We start from the raw sequence: 27,908 nt of genomic DNA on the forward strand, positions 1-27,908 counted from the left end.
CCTGCATATAACGTTCATAAATAGTGTAATTTCCTGCTTATAATGTTTGCTTTCTAACATTTAATAAATGGGGAAAAAATGTTTTAAAACCAAATTATTCCACACTTACGATAAAAAGTTTCCTTTAAGTATGTTTATGTTTACAATCACTGCCATACAATACATGAAGTTTGTTAAAATACAATTTTATGCAATATACTGAAGGTACACAATGTTCATAGTTACGTGTCAGTTGGCAACCTTAGTCAACTCTTCTCTTCCTTGCCATTCCAGTGGGTTTTCAGATGTACGTACATAGTCCTACGATATTTAAGTTGCCAACCATTGAGCGAGGGCATAAATAAAAGTGTTTTCTATTGCTTACAAATAATTTTTTTTTCATTCATACGTAGGAATCCCAAAATTAAACATTTTCAGGTGGCGAAAGAATAAACGTTCTCACTCTTAATGTTGTCATCATGAATCGTGAGACAATTTTACAAAAAATGTGGCAGTGTATCTTTAAAGACAAACAAAATTTAAACAGGGAACAAGACGAAGTTGAAAAATTGTTGGCTTGTTTCAGAAAATTCATGTATCAAGTATACTGTCTTTGGTTTTAACATTAAAGTTGTTTACATAGCTTGGTGAGTCCATTGGTTCAAAGCTCGAACATTGTTAAGTGCTAAATTGAGATTTCCTGCTTATAATGTTTTTTTCTTGTGCTCCCTTGAAAAACATTATAACAGGGTTCTACTGTAATAGGATTAATGGATAGTTGTACTATTATAAAGTTTTATTTTTTATTTCCAATACAAATTCATGGAAATCCATTTCCTAACAAATGTAATTAATTTATAGATGATATAGGCCTAACTAGTATGAAATAATAATCAATGCAAATTGACTGAGCTATATATTTAATAATTATATAGCAATACAACAATAAACAAATAAAATGTATTCATATATATTTTCTTAAAGCACAATTTGTATAATCCAGTAATATGAACTGACGTCCCTCGGCTTCAGGTCCCCGTTTTCCCGTTGAAATAAATGTCCTGTTATGCCCGTACTGCCCTCGTCGGAGAGGTGTGGGTCCAGGCCAACGTGGCCGGGACCGGGAAAGGCGGGACCTGGAGGGAGAGTGAAGTGATTGCGAGGAATGTTGGTAGGTTGTCGCAAGCAGAACACGGCATTAACGAATTTCACGAGCCGTCTTTTATTAACGCTTATAAAGTCCTGCCGCAGCCTGGCGGAACCGTCGCGGAACAAGTGCCCTACCACGGCGACACGGACTCCCTGATGACGGGGCGGTTCTCAAATACGTTTCGGCGCGAATCGTAAAGTTTATTAATGCTAGGCTGACCCAGTGAGAGAGGGCCCGAAGACGGAGCGCTGTACATACGCGGCCCGTTACGTAATGTTCCGTGGACGGCGAAAAGTTCAGAGACTCGTAGCACCACGTTCGCGTTGTAGAAACTGCCCGCTAGACACGTCTCCCGATGACTCGTAAGTTAACAATGCTAAGCTGATTCGCGGTGGCAGCTCAGCTGCCGTGACCGACTGCGGACTGAGCGAACGTTCAATCCCGAGCGCAACGTGCGCGGCTCGCGGAGCAACGAACACGTCTGTCTCCGCTCGAGACCAGGACGCGACTGCCTCTCCCCGCTCGCCCGCGGGCCGGCGCCCGCGGGTGGCGGGGAGGGAGGGGAAAATCGGCCGGCGTGGGAGAGAGCTCCGTCCCGCGGCGCGCCAGGCTGCAATTACATACTACGGCGAAACACTTCAGAAAAAGTTATTGAATTATTTACAAAGACATACACGAGACATTAATTACACAGCGAACTTGCACAATGAATAATAAATAAAATAAGTTAATTACACACATTCAAATCCCTTAATCGTTTACAAATATATACACACTGAAATAAAAGATAAAGTCACATAGAAAAAACACTCGTTGGCATGCTAGGGCGCACGCGGGTGCGTCCCTGGCCGTCGCACACACTGGGGTTCACTGGGGGGGAAAACAGGCCCCCTCAGGCCCGCGTCGGTGGCCAGGTACGGCCTCTGTATCTGGGAGGGTACGACGATTGTCGTCATATGCCCCCCCTCTCCCGAGGCCGTCCTGGCCCCCGACGCCGACCTAGACCGGCAGCCACGTCCGCGTCCGGCCACTTGTCTGGTCGTCGGAGCTCGTCACGTCATTCCGTCCGGGTCGGGCAAACTGGGGCAGGAGCTGCATCACGCTGCAGCGTAACCCCCCGTCGGTCGTTTGTCTTACGTCGCGGGGTTTGCGCTGACTCCCCCACTCGTAGTCCCGGAGGTAGTGGGGGGCCGTCTTCTCACGCGTGGACCGGCGCAACGCCGGTCCCCTCCCCGCGTGAGCGGTCATCCTCGGCTCCCCGGAAGGCAAGTCCAGGACCACCTGCTGGGCCCTGTCGACATCGCCCTCCCCACTGAGGAGCCGGACCGTTACCCCGTCTGTCACGTCCTTGCTCACGTCCGTCCCCGTCACCCGCCGTTCCCAGGAGTGGACGTACCTCCGTCCACGTCTCTGGGTAGGCTCCGGCAACGTCACCACTGGTTCACTCAGGTCGACCAGGTCGCCCTGAGCAGTGTTGTCATGTGTTACGTCCTCGATGAGCGGTCCATCAGTGTCGTTGGCGTAGGCGCTGACGTCATCAGGCGGGAGCACCCGGTCCACGAAGCGCTCCAGCTCTGCCATGCTTGCGCCACGCGGACCCCTTCCGCCCCTTCTGACGGGCGTCCGTTCCCCGCCCCCTCTTGCCAGTTGCCAACCACCGTTCCCCTTTTGCTGTCCCCCCGTAGGAGGCTGAGTCGGTGTCGTCGTGGGGGCCCGTCCATGTGTCGTGCCCCAGGTGTCGTCGTCCCTGTCAACGTTCCTGCCAACCCCCCGCAGTGACTTGGGGTGGGCGTGTCCTCGTCGACGTCCCTGATCCGGCTCCGGTGGCGTCACCACGGGGTCACCGAGGTCGACCAGGACTCCTACTGCGACGTTGTCATCGGTCCTGTCCCGTGTGTCGTCGTCCCTGTCAACGTTCCTGCCCACCCCCCGCAGTGACCTGGGGTGGGCGTGTCCTCGTCGACGTCCCTGATCCGGCTCCGGTGGCGTCACCACGGGGTCACCGAGGTCGACCAGGACTCCTACTGCGACGTTGTCATCGGTCCTGTCCCGTGTGTCGTCGTCCCTGTCAACGTTCCTGCCCACCCCCCGCAGTGACCTGGGGTGGGCGTGTCCCCGTCGACGTCCCTGATCCGGCTCCGGTGGCGTCACCACGGGGTCACCGAGGTCGACCAGGACCCCTACTGCGACGTTGTCATCGGTCCTGTCCCGTGTGTCGTCGTCCCTGTCAACGTTCCTGCCCACCCCCCGCAGTGACCTGGGGTGGGCGTGTCCCCGTCGACGTCCCTGATCCGGCTCCGGTGGCGTCACCACGGGGTCATCGAGGTCGACCAGGACTCCTACTGCGACGTTGTCATCGGTCCCGTCCCGTGTGTCGTCGTCCCTGTCAACGTTCCTGCCAACCCCCCGCAGTGACCTGGGGTGGGCGTGTCCCCGTCGACGTCCCAGGTCCGGCTCCGGCGGTACCACCACAGGGGCGCCGAGGTCGGCCAGTACACCTTCGGTGACGTCATCCTCGGCCTCGTCACCGTCCACTGGTCCGCTGTCGTCGTGGTCGTACTCGTCGTGCGGGTCGCCTATCAGTCGAATGTCGTCCCTGTGCACCTTAGTTGTCCGTCCGTCGGCGCGACGCACGAGGTACGAGGTGGTGCCCAGTCTGTCTACGATCTCCTGTGGCCCCGCCCACTTAGGAGCCAGACTGGCGCAAAAGCCCCGCTCGCCAGCCGACAGGTGATGACACTTAACAAACACCTGCTGGCCAGGCTCTAGTCGTGCTGGGGGCTGGTGCGTCTGCGGCGTACGTCTAGTCAGGTAGTCAGCTTGGCGACGTCGGGCGTCTTCGCGCAGATCGTCCGTGGTCATGTCGTGCAAGTCGGGGGTTGCTCGCGCTTCCCCGGGCAGGGCGAGGTTCCGGCCCTGCACCAGTTCAGCGGGGGAATGGCCCGTGACCGCGTTCGTCCGACGGCGCAGGCAAAACAGCAGCGTCGGCAGGTGCAGGTCCCACTTGGTGTGGTCCTCGTCCAACCGGATGCGCAGCTGAGTTTTAATGTCCTGATTCCGCCTTTCGGTCGGATTCGCGCGCGGATGGTAGGTGGGCGTCGTGTGATGCTCCACCCCCCAACACGCGCAGGACACTCGCCAGCTTCTCCCCGTGAACTGCACCCCGTTGTCCGTCAGCAGGACCGCGGGGTACCCGTATCGCGGGAAGAACTCGCGCTCGAGCAGGGCAATCACGGTGCCGGCTTTCACGTTTGGTACTGCGAACGCCTCCGCCCAGCGGGTGAAGACATCCGTGACCACAACAATGAATCGCCGACCACGGGACGTGCGAGGATACGGCCCCATAATATCCACCGCCACAGTGTGGAAGGGATTCCGGGGCCGTCGTGGGACCTGCTGCTCCTTGCCGTCGGGTCGCCTGGACTTCCGCTCCTGGCAACGCAGGCAGGCCCGCACGTAGCGTCTCACTTCTGCCGCGTCGCCAGGCCAGCGGAACGTCCGTCTGACCTCACGCAGCGTCTGCTCCGCGCCCGGGTGTCCCGCCAGGGGGTGGTCATGCAGGTAGCTCAGGACCCAGCGCCTGGCCTCGGGCGGCACGTGGGTCCGCCACCCGCTCGACCTGTGAGCCCCCCTGGTCTGGAGCTCCCCGTTCAGGCTCCGGCAGCCCGGTATCACCCCCTCCCCACACTCTGTCAGTCGGGTCCGGGTGTCGGGGTCCCGGAGTTGCGCCGCGTGGACCCACGCCAGCAGGTCAGTCATAGTCTCGGGTCGCGCGTCGGGTGCAGGAGCAGTGGGGCTTGTCAGCGCGTACAACGCGCACGGTCGCGGCACCGAGTCCTCTACCCCGCGCTCACGCTCAGGGAGGAGCACTTCCTCCCAGCCCTGGTCGTCGTGGAACTCATTCTCAGGGTCCGGATTCCGGGACAACTCGTCGGCCAACTGATTTTCACGTCCAGGAATGTGCTCGACCGTGAACGAGAATTCCTGGATCAGCATGGCCCACCGAGTGAACTTAGACTTCCGGCCCTGAGCGGAGTCCAACCAGCGGAGGCATTGGCTGTCGGTTCTCAGCGTGAATGAGCGGCCCTCGACGTGGTGACGGTACCTCTGTAGGGCCCAGACCACCGCAAGGCACTCTTGCTCATTCACGTGATACTTCCGCTCAGCCTGCCCAAACTTGGCACTGGCGTACTCGATCACGCGCCTCTCGCCCCGGTCATCCATCTGGTACAACACCGCCCCCATCCCCTCCCGACTCGCATCCGTCTGGATGAAGATGGGGCGGCTGGGCACCAGGCGTGAGAGCGTGTGACAGTTCCTGAACCGGCGCTTCACCTGTCGCAAGGCCTCGTCCGCGGCGGGGGTCCACCGGAACTTAGTCTTCGGCGACAGTAGGTCCGTCATCGGGGCCGTCACCGTGGCGAAGTCGGGGACGAAGGACCGCAGCCAGTTGAGCAGCCCCAGCAGCTTCTGGAGCTGCTTCCTGGTCTTCGGTGCCCCCTTTCCCTCTATTAGCTCCAACTGCTCAGGTCGGGGGCGGCACCCCTCCGCCGTCACTATGTGTCCTAGGAACTCTATTTCCATGGCCCCAATGTGGCATTTCTTTGGGGCGCACGTCAGTCCGTGTCTGGCCATACGTTCTAGCACCAATGCCAGATGGTGCGCGTGTTCCTCCCACGTCCTGGACCAGATGATAACGTCGTCCAGATAGGCACTGGCGAACTCACCAATGTACCCATCCAGAACACGTACCATCAGGGCCTGGAACGTGGCAGGGGCGTCCATGAGACCAAACGGCATGGCGCAGAACTGGTAACGTCGACCGTCTGGTGCCGTAAATGCCGTCTTAGGGCGGTCCTCCAGACATACCGGCACCTGCCAGTAGCCTGATTTTAAGTCTAGTGTCGTGAAAATAGTGGCGTCCCCCAGTCCTGCCAGTGTGTCTGTGATATTGATCTGCGGGGGCGGGGCGGGAATGGTCAGTTTGTTTATCGCCTTGAAGTTTACGCAAAAGCGTAGACTTCCGTCTTTCTTGGTGGCCAGCACCACCCGTGAGTTATACGGGGAGGTGCTGGGTTCCACTACCCCGTCACGTAACATCTCGTCAATTTGAGTCTGTATGGCCTCCCGTTCCCGGATGCCAAATCCGTATACCTTCTCAAAGGGAGGGCGGTGCGGTACCATCGGTATCCGGTGCTCCGTCACGTTTGTCCGTCGTAGCCGGTCCGCGGCCGCAAATACCTGTGCCTGAGAGGTGAGGACATGGTTGATGACATCGACGTACTCCTCTGGAACACCGTGCTGAAGGTCTTCTAGGCGAATGACTGACTGAGGGGGACTGGGGGGAACCTGGTGCACGCCGTACACCGTCCAGCGCCCCTGGGTGCCGAAGTGCATCCGGCCAGCTCGTACTTCCACGGTGGCGTCCACCTCGTGCAGCCATGGGACCCCCAGAATCAGCCCCTCGCGGAGCTCGGGGACCACCCAGGCCTCGACGTGGCTAACGTGACCAACGATGCTCATTGTTACCTGAGTGATGCCCCCTGCTGCAACGACGGCGTCCCTGGTGGCCAGCTGCACCAGCTCCCTCCGCGGTGTCACTGCCTCCGCTCCCACCAGGTGGGCCGCGATGTAGGTTCGGCTGGCGGCGGTGTCCACCAGGGCCAGCATCTCCCGCCCGTTAGCGCGGACAGGAATTCGCAGCAGCTCCGGCTCCTCGGGGCCGACCTGCCCCAGCTGTGCAGTCGTCTGTCCCCCACCGCCCCCGGCCACCTGGCCGTCCGGGCGTGGGGAACTCGCGGCGAGGTCCGCGGCTCGTTCCGGTGGTCCACCTCGTCGACGACAGGTCGACGAGGCGGCTGGTCCGGCCCTGGTATAACCGGCCTCAGGGCCGCGGTGGTGGCGCCGGCAGTCAGCTGTCCCTGCACGGAGATGGCCGGCGGGATGCCTGCGCTGATGCTCTGGTTGTCCGCCCCGTCGACGGCGTGTCGACGAGGCAGCTGGTCCGACCCTGGTATACCCGGCCTCAGGGCCGCGGTGGTGGCGCCGGCAGTCAGCTGTCCCTGCCCGGAGATGGCCGGCACGATGCCTGCGCTGATGCTCTGATTGTCCACCCCGTCGACGGCGTGTCGACGAGGCGGCTGGTCCGGCCCTGGTACACCCGGCCTCAGGGCCGCGGTGGTGGCGCCGGCAGTCAGCTGTCCCTGCCCGGAGATGGCCGGCGGGACGCCTGCGCTGATGCTCTGATTGTCCACCCCGTCGACGGTGTGTCGACGAGGCGGCTGGTCCGGCCCTGGTATAACCGGCCTCAGGGCCGCGGTGGTGGCGCCGGCAGTCAGCTGTCCCTGCACGGAGATGGCCGGCGGGATGCCTGCGCTGACGCTCTGGTTGTCCACCCCGTCGACGGCGTGTCGACGAGGCGGCTGGTCCGGCCCTGGTATACCCGGCCTCAGGGCCGCGGTGGTGGCGCCGGCAGTCAGCTGTCCCCGCAGTTGCCTCGGCGTGGGGACAGCTGATGAGGAGTAGTCCCGTTGTCCCCTGCTTCCCGGCGGCATACAGGACGTTAGTGCGGTAGGCGCCGGTGGTGGTCGACGTGTTCTGTCAGTTACTGGGACTGCCGGTGGCTGGCGGGCCGGGGAGCGGCACCCAGTTGTCCCTCCGCCCCCGGTCCTGCGTTTCCCGCCTGCGACGTGTTGCCTTCGCGCGCCTCCTCCCACGCGGCTCTGGTGGGGCAGAGGCGATGCCAATGGTACGCGTCCGGGCAAAAACGGCATCGCGGCGGACGTTCGTCCCTCTCTCTCGTATCTGTCCGCTCGTGACGTCCTCCTCCTGTCGCAGCTGGTTCCGGGCGTTCCCTGGTGCCACCGCGGTCTGTTGTCCTGCGCGGTCCCGCGCCGCCGGCGTAGCTCACCACGGCCAAGTCACTGTCCGTGACCTCTGTGACGGTGACCCCCAGCGGCCCCGAGCGAGCACGGGGAGCTCTCGCGCCCCTGAGTGCCGTCCTCCACTGCGACATGTCACGTTCGATCACGCGGGCGAGGGCCACGAACTCCTCCGTGTCACGACCAGCAGCCGTCCTCATGAAGGGGCGAAACTCTGGCAGCAATTGTTCGACAATGGTTGGCAACGCCGCACTCACGTCCCCACTTGTCCCCAATCGGCGGAACATGCGTAACTTCTCGTAAATGAACTGCTCTGCACTCTCGTCCTCCTCCTGGTTTCGGCAATAAAATGTCCGCAAACACATTGCCCGCGCCTGATCGTTATCAAACCTAGTTTTGACTTGGCGTACAAAATGTCCCCACTCGGTATCAAAACTCCCGGCCATTGACCACCAGTTCCTTGCCTCACCGCGGAGCTGTCCCGCCACTCGCGGCGTCCACTCCGCCCGTCGCACTTCGTACAGTTTTAGGAGGTGTTCACACTCCCGCAAAAACTCCCGCGGGTCCTCGTTGTCTCTCCCCGCAAACTCTGGCAACTCAAACTGCGCGCTCACGTACCGCACTACCGGCCCATCTGCGTCCGCGTGCCTGTCCCCCTGTTCCCGATTACTGTCCTCAACTGTGCTGTCCGTGCTGTTCGCGCCCTCGGCCGCGCCGCCGGACCCGCACACCTCGTTTTTTACGTCCATTTTCGCGGAGTCTCCCTCCTCACACAAGTCCGTTTCGAAACTGATTAGATCGTATCTTTCTTGTCCCGCCTGTTTCCACGCCATCCTGTCCTCCTGTGCTACTGATCCGCGGATCGTGAACACAATCTCCCCCAGTAATACAATACGATCCTCCCCAGCGCGTTATCTTCAGTCCGGGATACCGCTGCACCGCCGTCTTGTATTTCTGTCCCCCACGACGCGCTTACTCTCGCCGAAACGTCTCGTGTTCGCGCCGTTCCCGCGCTGCGTTATCTCCCGCCGGCGCGCCGGCGCGACGTCTCGAATTCGAGCCGCTCCCACGCCGCGCAGCCGCACCTGCTTCCGTTCTGTCCTGCACCTGCGCGCTTGCGTGCGCTTGCGTGCGCTTGCGTGCGCTTGCGTATGCTTACGGCCACACTAGTTGGGCGCCAAATGACGTCCCTCGGCTTCAGGTCCCCGTTTTCCCCGTTGAAATAAATGTCCTGTTATGCCCGTACTGCCCTCGTCGGAGAGGTGTGGGTCCAGGCCAGCGTGGCCGGGACCAGGAAAGGCGGGACCTGGAGGGAGAGTGAAGTGATTGCGAGGAATGTTGGTAGGTTGTCGCAAGCAGAACACGGCATTAACGAATTTCACGAGCCGTCTTTTATTAACGCTTATAAAGTCCTGCCGCAGCCTGGCGGAACCGTCGCGGAACAAGTGCCCTACCACGGCGACACGGACTCCCTGATGACGGGGCGGTTCTCAAATACGTTTCGGCGCGAATCGTAAAGTTTATTAATGCTAGGCTGACCCAGTGAGAGAGGGCCCGAAGACGGAGCGCTGTACATACGCGGCCCGTTACGTAATGTTCCGTGGACGGCGAAAAGTTCAGAGACTCGTAGCACCACGTTCGCGTTGTAGAAACTGCCCGCTAGACACGTCTCCCGATGACTCGTAAGTTAACAATGCTAAGCTGATTCGCGGTGGCAGCTCAGCTGCCGTGACCGACTGCGGACTGAGCGAACGTTCAATCCCGAGCGCAACGTGCGCGGCTCGCGGAGCAACGAACACGTCTGTCTCCGCTCGAGACCAGGACGCGACTGCCTCTCCCCGCTCGCCCGCGGGCCGGCGCCCGCGGGTGGCGGGGAGGGAGGGGAAAATCGGCCGGCGTGGGAGAGAGCTCCGTCCCGCGGCGCGCCAGGCTGCAATTACATACTACGGCGAAACACTTCAGAAAAAGTTATTGAATTATTTACAAAGACATACACGAGACATTAATTACACAGCGAACTTGCACAATGAATAATAAATAAAATAAGTTAATTACACACATTCAAATCCCTTAATCGTTTACAAATATATACACACTGAAATAAAAGATAAAGTCACATAGAAAAAACACTCGTTGGCATGCTAGGGCGCACGCGGGTGCGTCCCTGGCCGTCGCACACACTGGGGTTCACTGGGGGGGAAAACAGGCCCCCTCAGGCCCGCGTCGGTGGCCAGGTACGGCCTCTGTATCTGGGAGGGTACGACGACTGTCGTCAGAACATTAAATACCAGTAAAAAAATACTCACTGCAGTGATTTGAACAAACATTTCTTCAGCTTATTAACCATGCACTATAAACACTGCACTACAAAGCCTATAATTGGGTTAATGTTCTTACACATGGGTCCGCCATTTTCCTGTAAAAATTTTGTTGCATAGTGTGTCCGCATCGAAAAAATTTACCCTCATTATTTTTCCATAGTACGCCTGAAGAAGTATAGCTTCAAAAAAAATTTCTGTAATGCATTTTCTTAAACCAGTAAATTTTAGGTTGAAAGTTGTTTTCTTTTATCTGACTATACACATAAAGTAGAGTATTATTAATAATTTTAAATCATCATCATTGATTATTTGTTAAATATAAATACTATATGTAAATAATGTTACAGAATACAAATATAAACTTCTCAATAAATCAACTTACATTTTAATTTCAATATTATTTTTTTGTGAATAAGTCCCTCATCGTGTAGGCATATTCATTGGTTACAAATAATTTCATAAAATATTAAGCTTGAAATGTCTAATCAAGTATAAAATTATTCATGAATATCAAATATCATATATTATTCATGAATACTTGCAGATCCCTTGTTAAATCTACTACAGAGGTGTTGATTCCAATCACTTTCCTGTATTTACTCTAGCATAATGCTATCTAGCAATAAATATGAACAGAGCCATCGAGAGGCAAGGGCATATAAAGGCCAAATCTCCAGGATATGAAATTGTATTTTTTTAAGTGAGAAATTGTTTAATGTGATATAATTTATCATGAAGTTCCACTGTTAATGATTTATATGATTTCAAATGTAAAGGGTTAAGAAAACATGATGACTCATGTCATAAAATAGAGGTATATTATGTGTGCATTTGTACAAGATGTATTTGGATTTTTTTAACTCAGAAATTTAGCACCATTCATTAAAAAATTTTGTAGCTATCCATCTTCTAGGGCCTAAATTAGTAAATATTTAAAAAAAAAATTTATTTAATTTCCAAAGGAGGTTTTCATTCAAGTCTAACATTAATTTAATTAAAACATTAATTAAAATAATTTTTTATCTAAATAAAATACCTGTAACTAATATGAACAATATTGATGTACAAACATCTTAGCTCTTGGTATATGGCATTTGGTAGAAGTAACTTCGTGAATGGAACGGAATTTGTTTGGAACGGATGTGCGTCCCAAAACACGGTGCTGCCACCTGTGGAAGTCTCAGAAATCTTGGGAAGATGGCAGACCGATGTGACTCATTTGTTTGTATTAACTTTCACGAACATCGGGGGGGATGCAGAGAAACAAAAGCAATATTAATGTAAGCAGTTATGCCACGACACTTACACAATGTGTCTGTACCTTCAGCTCCATTGGCACTGAGATAAGCTAGCTTGCGCTTCCTTCTGCGGTAACGGCACCATATCATCAAGCCAATCACTAAAACCATGTACGCTGTGGCAGCACTGAGTGTGATGGTGAATGTCTTTGTCATCATTGAACTCTCCCCTTCGGAATCATCAAGAGGACGGTATCCTTCAGCACCTGCAAAAAAAACACACAAATTATATAAGCACAACAAGGAGGTGTTTCTTTAGAGGAGAAGGAGGGCATCAATCAATTTTGTTTCCAATACATACTGAAATAGATATTTGACATTGCCACGGGGGTCACGGGGCCTAATTTGGCGAGAGTTTGTCGACTTATTGCTGTGGGAACCACCATGTGGTTAAGGGCGACACGGGCCCAGCTAGAGCTATTGACTCAGGGCATGACATAGCCCAAGTGTGGCAAAATTTTAGACATGCCCCCTAATAGTAACCCCTTGTGCAAAACCCTGGTCCGCTCTCAGCATCGGAATGCTAGATGTTACTTAACATGTGGGCTCTTTAAGGCGTCCCACATGCCTCTACACCTCCACGCACTCCCTTGTGGTAGAAGAGACACGCACGGTTCTGGCAAGATTCATTTATTTCATACTTCATGGCAGTTAACATTAAACGAAAATAATACTGAAACAGATAAAACGCCCTGCAGCACGAATCAGTTTATTTGAGCTCCAGCCACCTACGTGGCTGGATGATACCTTCACGTTGATGTCCGAGTCACAAGTAAGGTTCATTAAATTTAATAAAGTAGTCGACTAACCGAGGCAGGCCCCGAGGATAGAAGAAAGAGTTTAGAAAAATTTTAGGACAATAAGAATTAATATATTAGAAGCCCACAATGATGATGTCCCCAGGGTGCTGGGAGCAACTGACCGCGAACGGTTGTAGAGTTTGACTGGGGCCATCGATGGCTGTTGAGTGTACTGGATGGCGTACCCACCCACGCCAAGACACAAAAACTGCTGTATTATTCAAAAATCGTGCTGTATACGTTAAAAGCATAAGGCATAAAACATTTCACATAATTAATTAATAGTATCAAATTGATACAATCCCTTTATTTATATTATTTGCATTTTAAAATATGAAAAGTATGAGAATTTATTATCACTCAAGGGTGCATTCAGAATATCCAAGTTCACCTGGAGTTAAGTAAAATACATTAAAGTTATTTACTTCGATACTTGTAACTAAAAATAACACAGCCATTGGGCACAAAAAACAGTATAAACAATGACAATTATTAATTTACATGATATTTAGGGTAGAAGGCACCGACTTAAATACTTCCCCTGGCCAGATTCCTCTCGGTGAAGGTGCGCTGTTCAAAATGGCTGATGTACGATGCTGGTGAAACTGCCAGGGCAGGGAGTAGGGGCAGAGGGTTGGGAGTCAGTCGCATCGGGCTCCAAGGGGGCGTAGCCTCCGGACGACGTCAACATTGTTCCAAAACTGTAGCAATTTATGTAGCATTTTTGTTAGGGCTACACAAGTCTACTTGTAATCTCAAGTGGAGTCTAGTTTCAAGTACTTACTGAAACCTAATTTTAAAGCTCGGGAAATTTGAGTAGTGTACAGTTTGTTTTTAAGAAACAATGAAAAATATTTGTGAATCCACATTGATAAAAAAAAAACCTGGAAATTGTGTAATTGTGAACCTCATCATATGCAGTGCAGAAGAAATGTTAAAACTTTGCTCCAAAATTACTTGGTTACAAACTAAGCACTTCATCAGCATGCAGTGCTATGCAGTTTTACTTTGATAAATAATGTAGATATTTATACATTACTTTTTTTGAAAAATGCTATATCTGTTGCATCATCTTGTATTGTTATTATGATTATGATTGTTATACGAGTTGGTTAACATTACAATGCCACTAAATTTTTTATGTGAACCTATTCTACGGACACAAATTATATGTGGTAACATTTTTTACACTTTGTGCGAAGTGTTTTTAATAATCTGCTATTATTGCTTCTGTGTGTCAAAAATACTGCTACAAAGGGGCATGCTCAGGGAGAGAAGATGTTATCTCCCCCCCCCCCCCCCCCCATTTTTCCAAAATTCCAAAAATTATTTATTATTCCCACCACCAAAAGGAAATCTTTTGGAAGCAAACAGTGGGCAGTGTGGTTCTATCTCCTCCTCGCCACCTTCTGAAAATAAATACTGCACTACTTGCTTCACACTCCTTGGCACAACAAGTCTACTCACTTTTGACAATGAGAGTGACCTCCTCCCTCTTGAGACCGCCGCTGTTGCCGGCCGTGCAACCGTACTTCCCCTCGTCCGACATGTGTACCTCCTGCACCAGGAGTGTGCCATTCTCCATCACGTGGAACCTGACGAAAGAGCACGGACATGCACGCAACTGTCAGCACGGCATCGATACTACAGCAGCTGATTCACGCCTAAATGAACACTTTCGGGAAGCCATGCCTGGATTTACAATCCAGATCCCTTCTGCCACACTTATAAACAGTGTTATCACGAGCCTAGTGGCCTGTACGCATGCACCAGGAGAGGCGAAGCTAAATATATGTGCATATAAACATACATATGCATGTACACTTATATACACATACACAGATATAAATGCATGTACTCATAAACAAACATATACACATATGTATGCAAAGACGACAACCGTTGGTGCTCACCTGGCTCACGTAGGCCGTTATGTCCAATTGCCGTTCCTCCAGGGCTGCGCCCAATCCCTCCCACCCTTCTAATTTACTTTTCGTAGTGAAAGTGTAAGAAACAAGCGAGGTGCAGCCGATATCTCGATAGTTGCCCGTGCTGCTATCAGGTGACGTCATAGTGTTTCTCCGCCAGGGTTTAGCGTATCATTCCACTATATGTAAATGTAATTAAGAAACAAATGTATTTTTTATTGCTGTGTTGTGTTATTAATTTAATTACTTTTATTCACTGTGTGCTTCAGTCCACGAAAATAGCCTGAACCGTATTTTGTTTTCTGCACACTTCGCACGCGAACAGTGATTATTATATTTTTTTACAGAATAGATGTGTAATGAATATTTTAATAACTGTTTTGACATTTGTAATATATTTGTATATTCAGATAATTTTAGTATTGCAAAGTATTTTAGCTACATTAAATTATTATCACTACTTTACGATTATATGCTAGTGCACCGGCATATCTATTATTTTTGATAAACGTATAAATTTTTTGGTATAATAATTTAGGGAAGCATTTTTGAATCCTTTTATTTAAAACATTTTAAGTACAGGCTTTTGAAATTATATGCCAGACTACTGTCATTGTTTCTTAATTATATACTTTTTGAAAGATAAATACATACCATCATTTTGAAAAAAGTAAATTCTTTAAATATTTTTATTATGACTATTCTCTTTCATCTCCTAATTTTGGTTTACTCTGCTTTGTTTCAATTCAACCTACTTAAAACACCACCATCAGGAAAGTTTGAGCAATACTTTTTCATAGATTTAATATTCTTGATCCAATTTTTTTTTCTTTCCCCACTTGGTAGCAGGTGTGGATTGTTAGCCTTGACCTTGCTTTTGAATGTCTGGGTGGTGACAACTTCATACTTCAATAAGACACTTGAATGATTAAACCAATTTTTTTACTAATTTACTCTTATGATGAAAAGAATTACAAAAATATGTGTATACTATATACCGTCATGTCTATTAAATGTGTAGCTAGGAGATGGCTTAAGTGTGCATGTCGCTGTGTTTCCATGAAGCTAAAAAAGTAGCACTGCAGCACTGCTTTCCGGAGGAGTGGACTGCTCAATCTATATCCCCTACATCATTGAGCTCCCGCACCAATCCTGAGCACTGTACTTTCTGTTATGCCCTAATGAGTAGAGACCGGAAAAATTCGCGAATTAATTTCACGATAGGCTAAAATACAAATAGTTATACCTCAGTGCTGCCTCTGCCATTGGCTCAAAACTCACCTGAATGACTCTAGGCCAATGAGAAACGCCCGACCAAAGCTTTATCGAATCACAGGCTGCTACGTTGGGACGTCTTACAAGACAGCAGCCAATGAGTGGGTGGCATTTGACCGAGTCTACGTAGAACTATGGAGTTCATCCTGCAGGTCATTGAGCACGCGAATTAATCCGGCCCCTACTAATGAGTCATCACCTAGATGTATCCTACTGACTGTCAAGAAGATTCACTTTAATAATTAAGTGTCATTTGCACACCAGGAACATAAATAAATACCCCACTGTACCTGTGTGGGTCGAAGGCACTGAAGTTACTGTTGCGATCCCACTTGATCGTAGGCTTCGGGTCTCCTTCGGCAATGCAGTGTATCATCACTGGGTAGCCTTCAAAAGCTTCAGTTGGGTTCCGAGGATAGACACTGAATTTGGGCGTCACTGCACAGCGCAAAACGTAGAATACTAATTACATCTGTACAGTATCATGTGTATACACGGTGGCAAATCACACAAACTGTGTAGGTAAGTAAAAAATCTAAATATGAACATATAGATCCAGCATGCATTTAAAAAAAAAAAATAGGACACAAGTAGCATCATAAATTTAAATAAAGGGAAGAATAATATTTACATCCTTCATCTGCAAATATTTAAAGTAACATGTACTAAAAATAATGATGTAAGAGAACTTAAGAGGCCACTCCAGTGTTTCAGGGGCACTACGCAACCCGCGTTAACCTCATAAGATTCAATGCTGTTTTCATTTTGCTTATAACTAATTAACTAATATAGATTTCGAAACGATGCTTGCTTGATATGTAAGACAACGATGCTCTTATCAAAGCCCTTTTCTTCAAAAACGTGCATAAATTATAGTTTTATACAAATCTTTACTAATATGCATAAGTGTATTGTCTAGGTTTGAACCATAATTTATGCACGTTTTTGAAGAAAGGGGCTTTGATAAGAGCATCGTTGTCTTACATATCAGGCAAGCATCATTTCGAAATCTATATTAGTTAATTAGTTATAAGCAAAATGAAAATAGCATTGAATCTTATGAGGTAAACGCGGGTTGCGTAGTGCCCCTGAAACACTGGAGTGGCCTCTTAAGATTAGGGGATTTATTTAGCAATACGTCTGTGAAGCCGCTGGAGTGTGTACAGATGTCGACACATCATCCAGGTCACTGTCCTTTCAAAATCCCTCTCCCTTTCTGACGCATAGAACCGTTGTCTTGCAATTGGATCGTCTTGCACCTCGCGCCGCGTGCAGGCATCGAGCTGACAAGTAGTTTCCGTGCAGCGAGTTCAGGAGAGGTTACAGAGAGTGCTTAGCAAGCTCCAGGGACAGTAACTTATTGGGCCGATGTTGGGCCAGTAATCAGCAGTTACGCAGAGATAAATGTCTTGTCGTTAAAGAGACCAGCGGGAGTAGAAACCAGCAGGCCAAGAGCTTAATCCAGTCACGCGCTAGGCGGCAGGTACTCACGACCGAGGAGCTGTATCTGTAGCAAATAGGAATGCAGCTTTTCGGGGAAGTTTCCCCGCTAAGTGAATTTTTCTATAGGCTTTGTAAATCATTGTGTGAGGGCCGGGCTTTAAGGTCACACCGTTCCGCGGCCCTAAAAATGTATTTTTTTGATGTGAGAGGAATAAATTTCAAAAGTAATAAACCCTTTTATTAATGTTAAACAGGTAACAGCCTTCGAATAATTACTGTTGATGAGACCAAAAAAAAAAATTTTTTTTTTGTTTATGTACGTGCAAGGAGCAGTCAGTTGTTGTCTTAGCCGGACATTATTTTGACTTTTTGCGCTTTGCAATCGAACGGACGCGGCACGCATCTGCCGAACCTGAGGTTCTTTTCAGTTCCCTGGACAGGCCGCAGGCCCGACGACGCGGGTCGGACTGTGTTTCCGGGGGGCGGGCCCCGCGGCGGTGGGGGACGCGGGCGGGAGGACGCGGGCACGAAGAGGGGGGGCCCACCTATGACGTCGATGTCGATGGTGGCGTTGATGAAGCCCTGGGAGCTGGTGGCCACGCAGGTGTACGTGCCCTTGTCCTCGGCGCGCACCTTGTTGAAGTGGAGCGTGCCGTTGATGTCCTGCACGTGCTTCGGCAGCTCCAGCATGCGCTGCTCCTCGCCTTCCGGCACCTGGGGTCCACATCCGAGGGTTACCGTCCGTCTCCGCAGTCTCATTTCCAATCATAACATCTATTACCACATAAACACGCTTTTTGAACGATCCATGTGGCACGGCACCAGGGGAGCAACAACAGGGGAGGGGGGCAAGGGTATTTTGCCCCCCCTCCCTTCTGAAACCTTGAAGTGGGGGCAAAGAAAGTGCTGTGTAATCAATTTTAAGATAGTAAAACTGCTTAAATAGCACCGTTTTCCACCTTGAAAAAACAATTTTTTTGACCCCCCCCCCCCCCCCGTTTCAATAGGGGGGCATCGATGATTCTTTATAAAAAAAAAAGGTATATTGCCCCCCCCCCCCCCCCTCTTTGGAAATTTAGTTGTTGCGCCCCTGCAATGCACAGTAATTTGTGTTAATATCTGGGCTACATACACCCCATTGTTAGTTTGTGCTCGTTGTCGCAGATGAAACCTTGGGAACGCACAGCAAACAAACATACATGAACACACGCGGAACAAGCCAAAATCAGCTGATATCAATTGTTACATGCCAAGCATCAAATGATATTGGCCTTTTTTTAGTGTTTATATATTCGTCTTTGTTGTCCACACTCGAGGTTTTTTATATGAAAACAAGGACATTAAACTAATTATTTAAATAGTATAACATAAATAATTAAAATTGTACAATCTTAAGCTCTGTGTCTATTAGGTTGCAGTAATAAAAAATTTGTGATTTTTTTTCCTTAACCTTATGAAGTTTTTTCATAGTCTCGCATAAACTCATGAAAATGTAGCAAATGAACTCTGTGTGTAAGACACATCAAGTTTATGTCAATCTGAAGTGTGTTTTATTTTTTATTTTCAGCATTTTAGTAACTAATTAATATTTTTTGCCAAAAAAATGTTTTTATTAATTTAGTGTTGCTAAGACATCCTTGGTTTGTTCCACTTTGTATCAACCTATGCTAATAATGGCCATAAGAAACAATTTAATCTGCACTTGGGGCAATAAGTCCTCTTTTACCTACGGAAAATGGAGCCACATTAGCTACAATCATTGACTATCCATCACTATAGATATAGGTACTTGTAAACAACCTACAGAGTTCAGTGTCCTCAGCCATCAAGTAATATTACTGTTATCAAACTAAGCATTATTTATCAAGAGGGTTATGGATAGGTACATCTCTTTGCAAGTACAAATTAGGAAAGACTTGTTTCTGATCACTTAATTTATTTGGTCTAATTAGACATCATTGTTATTTTTTCTTTTAATTTTGCTCAACAGTCAGATAGTATGTAATGTATGAGAGTATTGTGCCTCATTATTCATATTCTTGCGATAATTCTTGACGCGGGAGCCAGTGCGCCGCGCGATTAGTCCACCCGCCACACAGTGGTGTCGTGAGGGAGCGGGAGATCAAGGCACTTGTCCTGTTATCTCTATTCACTGGCGGCTAACTTCTTCGAAACATGCATAGATAAGCTTGTGTTACGATATGACAAATGCCTCGATAGTTTTGGCTTTTATGTATTAAAATAAGTAAGACCCTACTGTACTTTTAGTGGTAGAATTACTATGTTACGTAAATTTCCTTTTTTTATATAGCCTTTCGGAGGTTGAAAAAAAAACAGCCCTCGTATATATTTGCACTGAATTATCCTCCCATACCTAAAAAGCATCTGTAAAATTAAGTAGCACGTGCTACTTTTTACATTACAGTTACACTTCCTCAAAAGATGGTTTTGATTTTTCAGCAACACTGGCTTGAAAGAAATAATCATCTTGGCAAAGTACACATAATTTACTAGTTGGAAAACAAGATGGGTTTTATTTATTTTCCCTAAATAGTCTGTATATTATAACAGAACGAAAATGGAATGAAAAATATTCCATTTTCTGACCGACAATACACTTTTCATTCAGTCAAAAACCACAATACTGCAAGCATATCTAAAATAACATTGTGTCATACTCTTTAAATACATAGAGTGGATGCCACTTTAAATCAGTCAGTTGCCTCAATTGATATCCAAACTGCAATGATTACAGCTCATTAAGGATAAATTGGATTTATGTATGTTGAAGGGAAATCAGACTAAAAGGAACTGAACCTAAAACGAAAGAAATAACAATTACTAATATTTAATGATCAATTCTCTTTCACTATAAGTATATTACAAGTAGGAATAGTTTTATGAAAGTTAACAAATTTCAAGGAAACAAATTCAGTTAAACCTCATTTATTCAGACCACGATAAAAAAAAAACTATGTTATTGGACAAAATCATATAGTATGCATGCCCTGTGTTTTTTTTTCGAGTCATTAAAACATATAAAAAAACTTTTGTTATTACATTTCTTACCAAAGAATATCATCAACATTCTTCTGTTTCAAACATGTATGGCGTTTGAATGAAGCACGGTCAGATACATTAACGTGTGCTAACATAACCATCTTTGTTTGCATGGATGTGAACATTAAATAAAATGTGTACAAATCTGATTAATATGATATGGATTAATGAGGAATGGATAAACGAGGATTTACTGTATCATAACGTAGTTTTTACAGTTAACGCGATTACACATCATCACTGGTAACGAATGGCACCGTTGTTATTGTCGGAAACTTATAACAGACACAAATTACATCTGATGTTTCGAGAACTGAACTCTACCAACCTTTACCCACTTGACCCACTTAATGACTGGCGTCGTGGAGCCCTGAGCCTTGCAGTAGACCTTGGCGATCGATCCCAGCTCCAACTTCTTGTTGACAGGGCGTGGGGAAAACTTTAGTTTCTCTGCAACATCCACCAAAAAAAAAATAACATGATACAGATTCTTGCACCGCAGGGATTACTCCGAGCTCAACTTCAAGCCATATACAGTTATGCACAACGTTCTTTCGATGTGGGATTACGTACTTTTTTTTTCTTGTTGCACAGCCAGCAATTGGACGGTCTCCGGGTAAAAGGTAACAAGTCACATTTTGGTGAATTTTTAGCCAACAAGCCACTTAAACTCTTAAGTATACTTAGAATGTGTAATGCATTTTTAATCATTGGCAACTATGTTGGTAAATAGGTATGTTGGTAAATAAAAGAATAATGCAAGAAACATTTTTAAGTATTTAAATTCAATTTTTATCTAAGAGTTTTTTTGTTTCTCCTGCAAAAAGTGAACTCTTGACTCGTTGTCTTTTCACCCGGAGACCGTCCAAGAGATGGTGGGTTGCGACGGGGGGACGGAGGACCGACCTTTGACGTGCACGGCGGCGGGCCTGGAGCGCGCGGGTGGGAACCCCGCGGTGGCGACCAGGCAGGTGTAGTTGCCCCGGTCGTCCAGCTGCACGTCGGCGATGGAGAGGCTACCGTTGGTGTGGACCACCACCCTGCCCGGCTGGGCGCCCACCGGGCGGCCGTCCTTGAGCCAGCTGACGGTGGTCACCGGGGGCGGCATGGCCTCGTGCCGGCAGCCCAGCGTCACCGCCTGGCCCTCCTCCGCCGCCACGCTCGCCGGGCCCTGAACCACGCTGGGGGGAGCTGCCGAACCCACCGGACCACGCGCTCAACTTCAGACGTATCACAGCCTCGGGAAGAGCACCTCAGACGATAAGCCGTGTAAATATTTTCAACTTGTTTCGCCATGACGAGCCCGTGACTGAAGCTTGTCCGTCGAACTCCTGACTCATCCTGTAGTTACTATTATTTAACAGTGATTACGAAAACGTAAGCTATCTGATAATTTAGTTTTTTTTTTTTTTTTTTTTCAAAATAATGGAAGTAAACAGCATACAGTAACCCTGTCGACGCTGTAAAAAAAAAGTGTAATTTTGCACTAAATGTATGAGGAAACAGTGTACCTACCTAAGTTAGTATAATTTTACACATACACGTGGTTGGTGTGTTTTTTACTTAAATACAAGAACGTATGTGTAAACTTCACTAACATTGTTGGAGACACTGCTGTCACTTACATTTAGCCGTCTGTTCCGAGGGAATCTCATTTTTTTTTTTAGGGAATTGACACTGAATATAGTACGTGAAGATTATTCAATATTGCAAAATAAAAGTGATAGTTTTATAAGCAAAATTAAAAAAATTCTTAAACAATTTTGTATAGAACGGTCAGGCTGGTCGAACTCTCGAACCCTCAAAGACCATACTGAATCTCTAGTATGTATTTAAAAGATTTTAAAACAATTATCAAAGAAAAATTCTGGAGAAATATAAAGTAATTTCAGAAATGCAATATAACTGCAAAATTTACCAGGTCTATACATATATATTTTCCTTCATAACCAGCCTATTACCATTCCCCAAGATATTGTACTTTTCGTTTGTAAGTTATGTAAATAAAATAATTATATGTTTTGATTAGGGAAACTTATTTCATGAAAAGAACATTAAAAGGGTTAAAGGTTTAAACTCCCAAGTTATTATTTTTTATTTCTTGTACTTTTTTTATTATTTCTTCTGTCCCTTTGGACCTAGATTCATGTTCGAGGTACTCTTTGTGTATTTGAGTTCCAGATTCCAATTCAAAAAAAGGTTTTAATCTGAACCATCCCTAGCTTATAGCATTGAACTATAATTTTTGCATATAAAAGTAGTACATGCAATTTTTAGCTTGTAAGTATTGACATTTTATTTTTGATTAGGATGAATTCACATTTACTTCAATTTATCAAAATAATAATTTACTTAAATTTTTTCCTAAATCTCTTCAATGTAAAATACCAGGATTTTCGTCAAAAAAATTTAACTTCAGCATGTTCTACATTTGTTCCAACTAACTACATTATTAGTACGAATGTTTTTTTTTTTTTTAACTTTTAACACCATTTGAATTGCAAGAAAATGCATAAAATTATTTTTAAATGATGAGATTAAATGGAATAAGGACACTATCTGCACCAGAAACAGTCTCACATGAGATGTGAGATCTACTTTTTTTAATGGGTGCTGAGCAATTAAATTTGATAAATTTATCTTCCGGCACTCAGCCGTGAGAGATGTCGAGCACTCACTGGTTACGACCAGCCGGAAGGAGGCGGACTTGGTGCCGGCCAGGTTCTCCGCCACGCAGGTGTAGTTGCCCGCGTCCCGGTCCGGCCGCGCGGCCTCCACGAGCAGCCGCGTCTCGTCCACCCGCACGGGGCCCGAGTCCGACACGACGTGGCCCCGGGGGTCCAGCCACCAGGCGCGGGCGGGCGGCTCCCCCGCGGGCGGCAGGCAGGTCACCTCGAAGCCCGCCCTCTCCGGCACCGCCCCGGTCCGGGCGGCCGGGAAGGGCGGCTCGAACGACTCCGGGGTGAAGTCCCTCAGGTCTGCAGGCAGGGTGGCGAGGCACCACGACAGTCTAGAGGGGCATTTACTGCCCGAATCGCACCACTGAGAAAATTTGGGTGGTAAATAAGAAAAATTAAATAAAGGGGTGAGATCAAGGCCATAAAAAGATGGGGAAAAAATTTTTTTTGTCAGGTCCTGGCTAATGGCGGAAAGAGGTCGAGAGGGGGGGGGGGTTGGGTGTGTGTGTGTGTGTGTGGGGGGGGGGGCGGGGCGGGGGGGGGGGGGGAAATCGAGCGTGTAACTCAGTACATGTGATAAAAGTGAAACTTCTTTGGCAATTCAAACTTCGAGACTCATAAGTACATCAGAAAGGGGTAAAATGGCAGAAAAGAGAGATAGAAGACAATTTTCTAATAGTGATTATTTTAACAATAAACATTACTCACTACTATTGAAATACACCATAAAGGAAAACTGTGCATGCTACTGTTTCTTCGAACAATTCTGCCATTTGGAACATGCCAAATCTCTGAACGAAATATTAAATTCATAACAGGTAGCGCCATCTGTGCGGGAAATGCAGGGACTGTCTCAACAGCGCTCTCCACGCTGCTGGTTGAACAAGGAGGAACGTAAGCGCTCTTGTAGCAAATATAAAATTCAAGGCATTCACAATGACTGTATAGGATAGCTATATTTTTGAAACAAGCGCATGCGCACACTCTCTGTTATTAGTATATTTTACCTAACATAGCAACAACATAGTTTCAGATGTTTCATACAATTGAAAAGTGATTTGCATGCAAAGTTATTCACTTGTAGACAAATAATCAAATTTTATGGCATTTGTTAGAGCAAAAAATTTACCGTGATTTAAGGGCAACATGGCTTTAATTGTCTGACTATACAGAATAAAATATTTTATCTGATATTTTCCTGTCCACCCAGGTCTCTCAGCATTGATACCCTCCAGCTAAAACATATTCCATAATTTTAGAGGTAAATACTAATGTTTGACTAGCCTATTCCTTTGGGAAAAAGAGTACCATTACAAAATTTTATTTTGTAGAATATTTATCTGGCATGACAACTTAAAGCCTCTCATAAATCTCTCAAAATAAAAATTTCAGCACTCATTCGATTAATAGTTTATAACATGCAATGAAATACTATAATAGATTATAAACCAATTGAATTTTTAAATAAAATAAAATTCTCAGCAACTTTAACAATTTCTTGTCATATTTGTTCTCACAGGATAATATGCTGTACGTGTTCAATGAAATTAATTTTAAAAAATTGTCTTCTGGTGCATAGTTAAGTCTTTTTATTGTAATAATGTGAAATATGAAGTTGAGAGGTGTTCACTGTACTACAAGAAATTTCTTGTCTGATCAAAGTTAAAAATTACAGCAGTAATTTGATTCACTAATCTTGTAAAAGATGTTAGGGATTCTGTGAAGATCTCACTCCAACACAGAAATTTCCAGAGCAACTGTGTTTATACGTAGTGTTAAATGCTAATTTAAAAGCCAGTTTATAAAAGTCAAATACGAAGCACTTTATAAGTTCATTCTATGTTTCTAAGGCTTCTAGTAATCTTTCAATAAGTGCACAGAACTATTTATAGAATTTTAGAATTTTGTAGATCCAAAATAATTAAGCACCTTAAAATATAAATTTTCACAGGGAAAAACCCCCAGACCCTCTTTACTTAGGAGATAGGTTTTGTAGCTACTGGAAACAACACACCTTGCAACTGGTGTACAACAGTGTTTTCTTATGAGTTGGTGTTTCTAAAGCTTCCAATCTATTTTTCAGTTCTCAGCGACAACTAAAAATGTTGTTGACAAACAGCAAATCGCAATGCAATGTAAAGTGGTACATCAAGCTACAACCAATCATAGTGATAGCACAGGCAACTAATGGCGTGTTCCTTTCATGAGCGAAGGATAAAACTTTTTTTAAATTTTACTACAAAGCACATAAATGACTGTAGCTAGCAATTTAATTCCTGGCAATTAGAATTTTTCAGAGGAAATTAAATCAGCAGAAATCAATATCATCTTACTGCATGAGTTTATACAACAAAAGTTATTGCCTTTTTGGCACTGTTTTCTGCTTGTTAGTATTTGCAATATGAATTGATTTTGGAAACTTAGTTCCTAAGTTAAACATTTAAAGGGTAAAATGTTTCAACACCATAATTAATAGTTTTCATTTCTTGTACATTGTGTTATTTTGTATTTTTGAGACCGAGATTAGGATTTGAGGGGTATAATCAAAGTACTCTTTTGGAATTCAAATTTGAGATTATTATTCGTGAAAACTGAGATTTTACCTATCACTAATTTGGTTTTTAAGTTGAATAGCAAATGTTTCCTATTAGAGAACAGAAGGCAGCAGGACATGAGCTGCCAGCCAATTATTAATAATTTTCAAACCACGGAAGAATTTCGAGATCTGTTGCCAAAGCACGGCGCGACACATCGCACTGTATTCCAGTGTCTGCGAATAAGCCCTTGGGAAACATTAAACATTCCACTTACATGCAATTTTCAGTTTTGCTGAGTATTTCTGTGGAACCTCTTGATGGGAGTCCCCACGTATTCCAACGCACGAGTAGAAGCCTTCGTCCGACGGCTCAACGCTATCAATCAGCAGTGAACTGTTGGACAAGATGTGTATTCTGAAAAAAAAAATCAATTGAACAGCATCATTAGATAAACATGCATGAAAAGATGAAAATTCTTAATGTTATGCAAGCAGGAAAGATTCTGAAGGGTTTTCCTGTCACAATGATAGGATGACATAACAGTGAGATACAAAATATGTATTGGGGGGAGGGGGTGTTGTTCAAAATCCACGGGGCCCAGCCATTAGAGGGGCCTCGAATGAATTTTGTGATTTGTGATTTTTTATTGTGTGTGTGTGTGTGTTTACCCTGAAAGTGCGACAAATATTACATGACACGCGATACATGCAGATCACGTTTATAGTAATGGCTGGTAATGTTTAGAGTGTTTAGATATTTTTTAAATTGTGGATTTTGAAAAGTTGTACATTAAATAATATGGAAGGGGCTCGTCAAAGTTATTATCGTGAAGTAGATTTAGTGCACTTTTATGCTTTCCACATTTCTCAGAATACTCCAGCTCATAATCATGTTAAAACATATCAAAAAAAAAAAGATAATGTAAAATTATAGCTCACAGCTTATGAACGGGTAATAATAATTCACGCAGTGAAACATCTCACTAGTTCAGATTCATCCATGCAGTTCATTGTAAACGATTTCTTTACACAATTTCTCAGTTTTCTTTTGTCAGTTCAGAGAGAACTTATCCCTGCTGGGTTCCTTTCCTCTCTTCTCCTTCAGCAGCTCGTCACAAGCCTGTCTGGCGTAGTCGCTTCTTTGCTTTTTTAAAGATCGGGGCCTTCCTTTCTGGCCCCTTTCTCCCGAGGCAGTGTTATCGTCAGGCAGCTGTATTTTATATAAATATTTACCGGAGCCAGGCACTGCACCAGACTTCAAAGTCACGGGGAGGACCACATTGGGGATACTGCTCAAACCCAGCTGTGGCTGTCAACTTATAAATATTTGTGATTTGTGGGCTGGAGTTGCTAGCGTGGTACTGGGTGCATGCCGCCTGTATGTAGAGACAAGATACCATGGTTTTATATTTAGCTCAAATAAGTTGTTTTTTGAAATGGAAGATCTGGGCATTATTAATTTTAATTTTTTATAAATGGTGTTTATTTATAAAGATGGTGCAATATTAAACATATTATGATAAAATATTTCCTAACACTGCTTTCACGAAAACACTGTAATTTTAAGTGTAATACAACCTGTAATTTTAAGATAAAATATTGACTACAAGAATGTCTCAGGTAAAATCCCTCAGAAAAAAATTGTATCAATTGACAAGCATTTGTGTATTTTAGGTACACATCAGAATCTATATATCGTAAAAAAAAAAAAAGTACTACGAGGTGTGTTATCAATTAAGGAACATAATTAATTTGCACAGTTCACTTGGTTCGTACTCTTGTTACAAACTACAAACAATCAAACATACATTCTAAAAAATGGCATTCAATGAACTTAGATGTTAAATAACATCATTTTGGTGATTTGAGTAAATATTTGTTTGAATTTTGATTTAATTTCACAACTAAACTTTTATTTCTGTGTTACATTCAATTTCATTACAGTTTTATTTTGATTTTATCACAATTCATCATAAAATATTTTTCTTGCCTACTAGGTATAAATAACCCAGTGTGTAAAGTAATGTAGCAATGGTTGGTGGTCAAAATTTAACACGTTTATTCACTGATATTAGTTTGAATATAAAGTTTTCATTTTTACTTTTGCTTACAAATTCCAGAAAATGGTAGGTTAAAAATTTTGAATCATCATAGAATTGTGCTAAGGCAGTTAGTTATATCTTGATATGCTGCATTTATACCATTTTAATCTCAAAAGTGATAATATTAAAATTATATTAACCATTTACTTAAGTAATTTTAAAATATTTAACTTACTCTTCTTAATATTTTTTTACAAAAAAAGCATTCATACAGATTTCAATATTTTTTGTTAGTTTGCCTGATAAAGCAAAATGCCCATGTTTATTGTCTGGCTATATCAATAATATTTTTAGGTACGAAGAAAATTCTTTAGAAGTTTAGGATTGGGCGTTTTGATGGTGTTTCACCCATAGTTACATCAGGACATCTTGGCACCATCCGAAATATAAAACTAATACAATAAGTGTTGTATATATATTTTTATAAGCATTTGAATTTATTCTAAAATATTAATGT

General features: G+C 45.8%; 1 protein-coding gene across 1 annotated transcript in view; it reads right to left on the minus strand.

The window, feature by feature from the left end:
- LOC134529688 (inactive tyrosine-protein kinase 7-like) overlaps positions 1–27,908 on the minus strand; it is a 232,811-nt gene that overhangs the window by 15,262 nt on the left and 189,641 nt on the right. Inside the window, exons 6-15 of the mRNA XM_063364456.1 lie at positions 25,625–25,764; positions 22,814–23,113; positions 21,042–21,326; positions 20,464–20,585; positions 17,621–17,789; positions 15,923–16,070; positions 13,897–14,024; positions 11,638–11,835; positions 10,272–10,276; positions 997–1,147 (exon numbers count right to left, since the gene is read on the minus strand). Of these exons, the coding sequence (XP_063220526.1) occupies positions 997–1,147; positions 10,272–10,276; positions 11,638–11,835; positions 13,897–14,024; positions 15,923–16,070; positions 17,621–17,789; positions 20,464–20,585; positions 21,042–21,326; positions 22,814–23,113; positions 25,625–25,764 (1,646 nt within the window). The remainder of the gene's footprint in view (positions 1–996; positions 1,148–10,271; positions 10,277–11,637; positions 11,836–13,896; positions 14,025–15,922; positions 16,071–17,620; positions 17,790–20,463; positions 20,586–21,041; positions 21,327–22,813; positions 23,114–25,624; positions 25,765–27,908) is intronic.

The sequence above is a fragment of the Bacillus rossius genome, chromosome 1 (genome assembly GCF_032445375.1).
Source record: "Bacillus rossius redtenbacheri isolate Brsri chromosome 1, Brsri_v3, whole genome shotgun sequence".
Classification (NCBI taxonomy): domain Eukaryota; kingdom Metazoa; phylum Arthropoda; class Insecta; order Phasmatodea; family Bacillidae; genus Bacillus; species Bacillus rossius.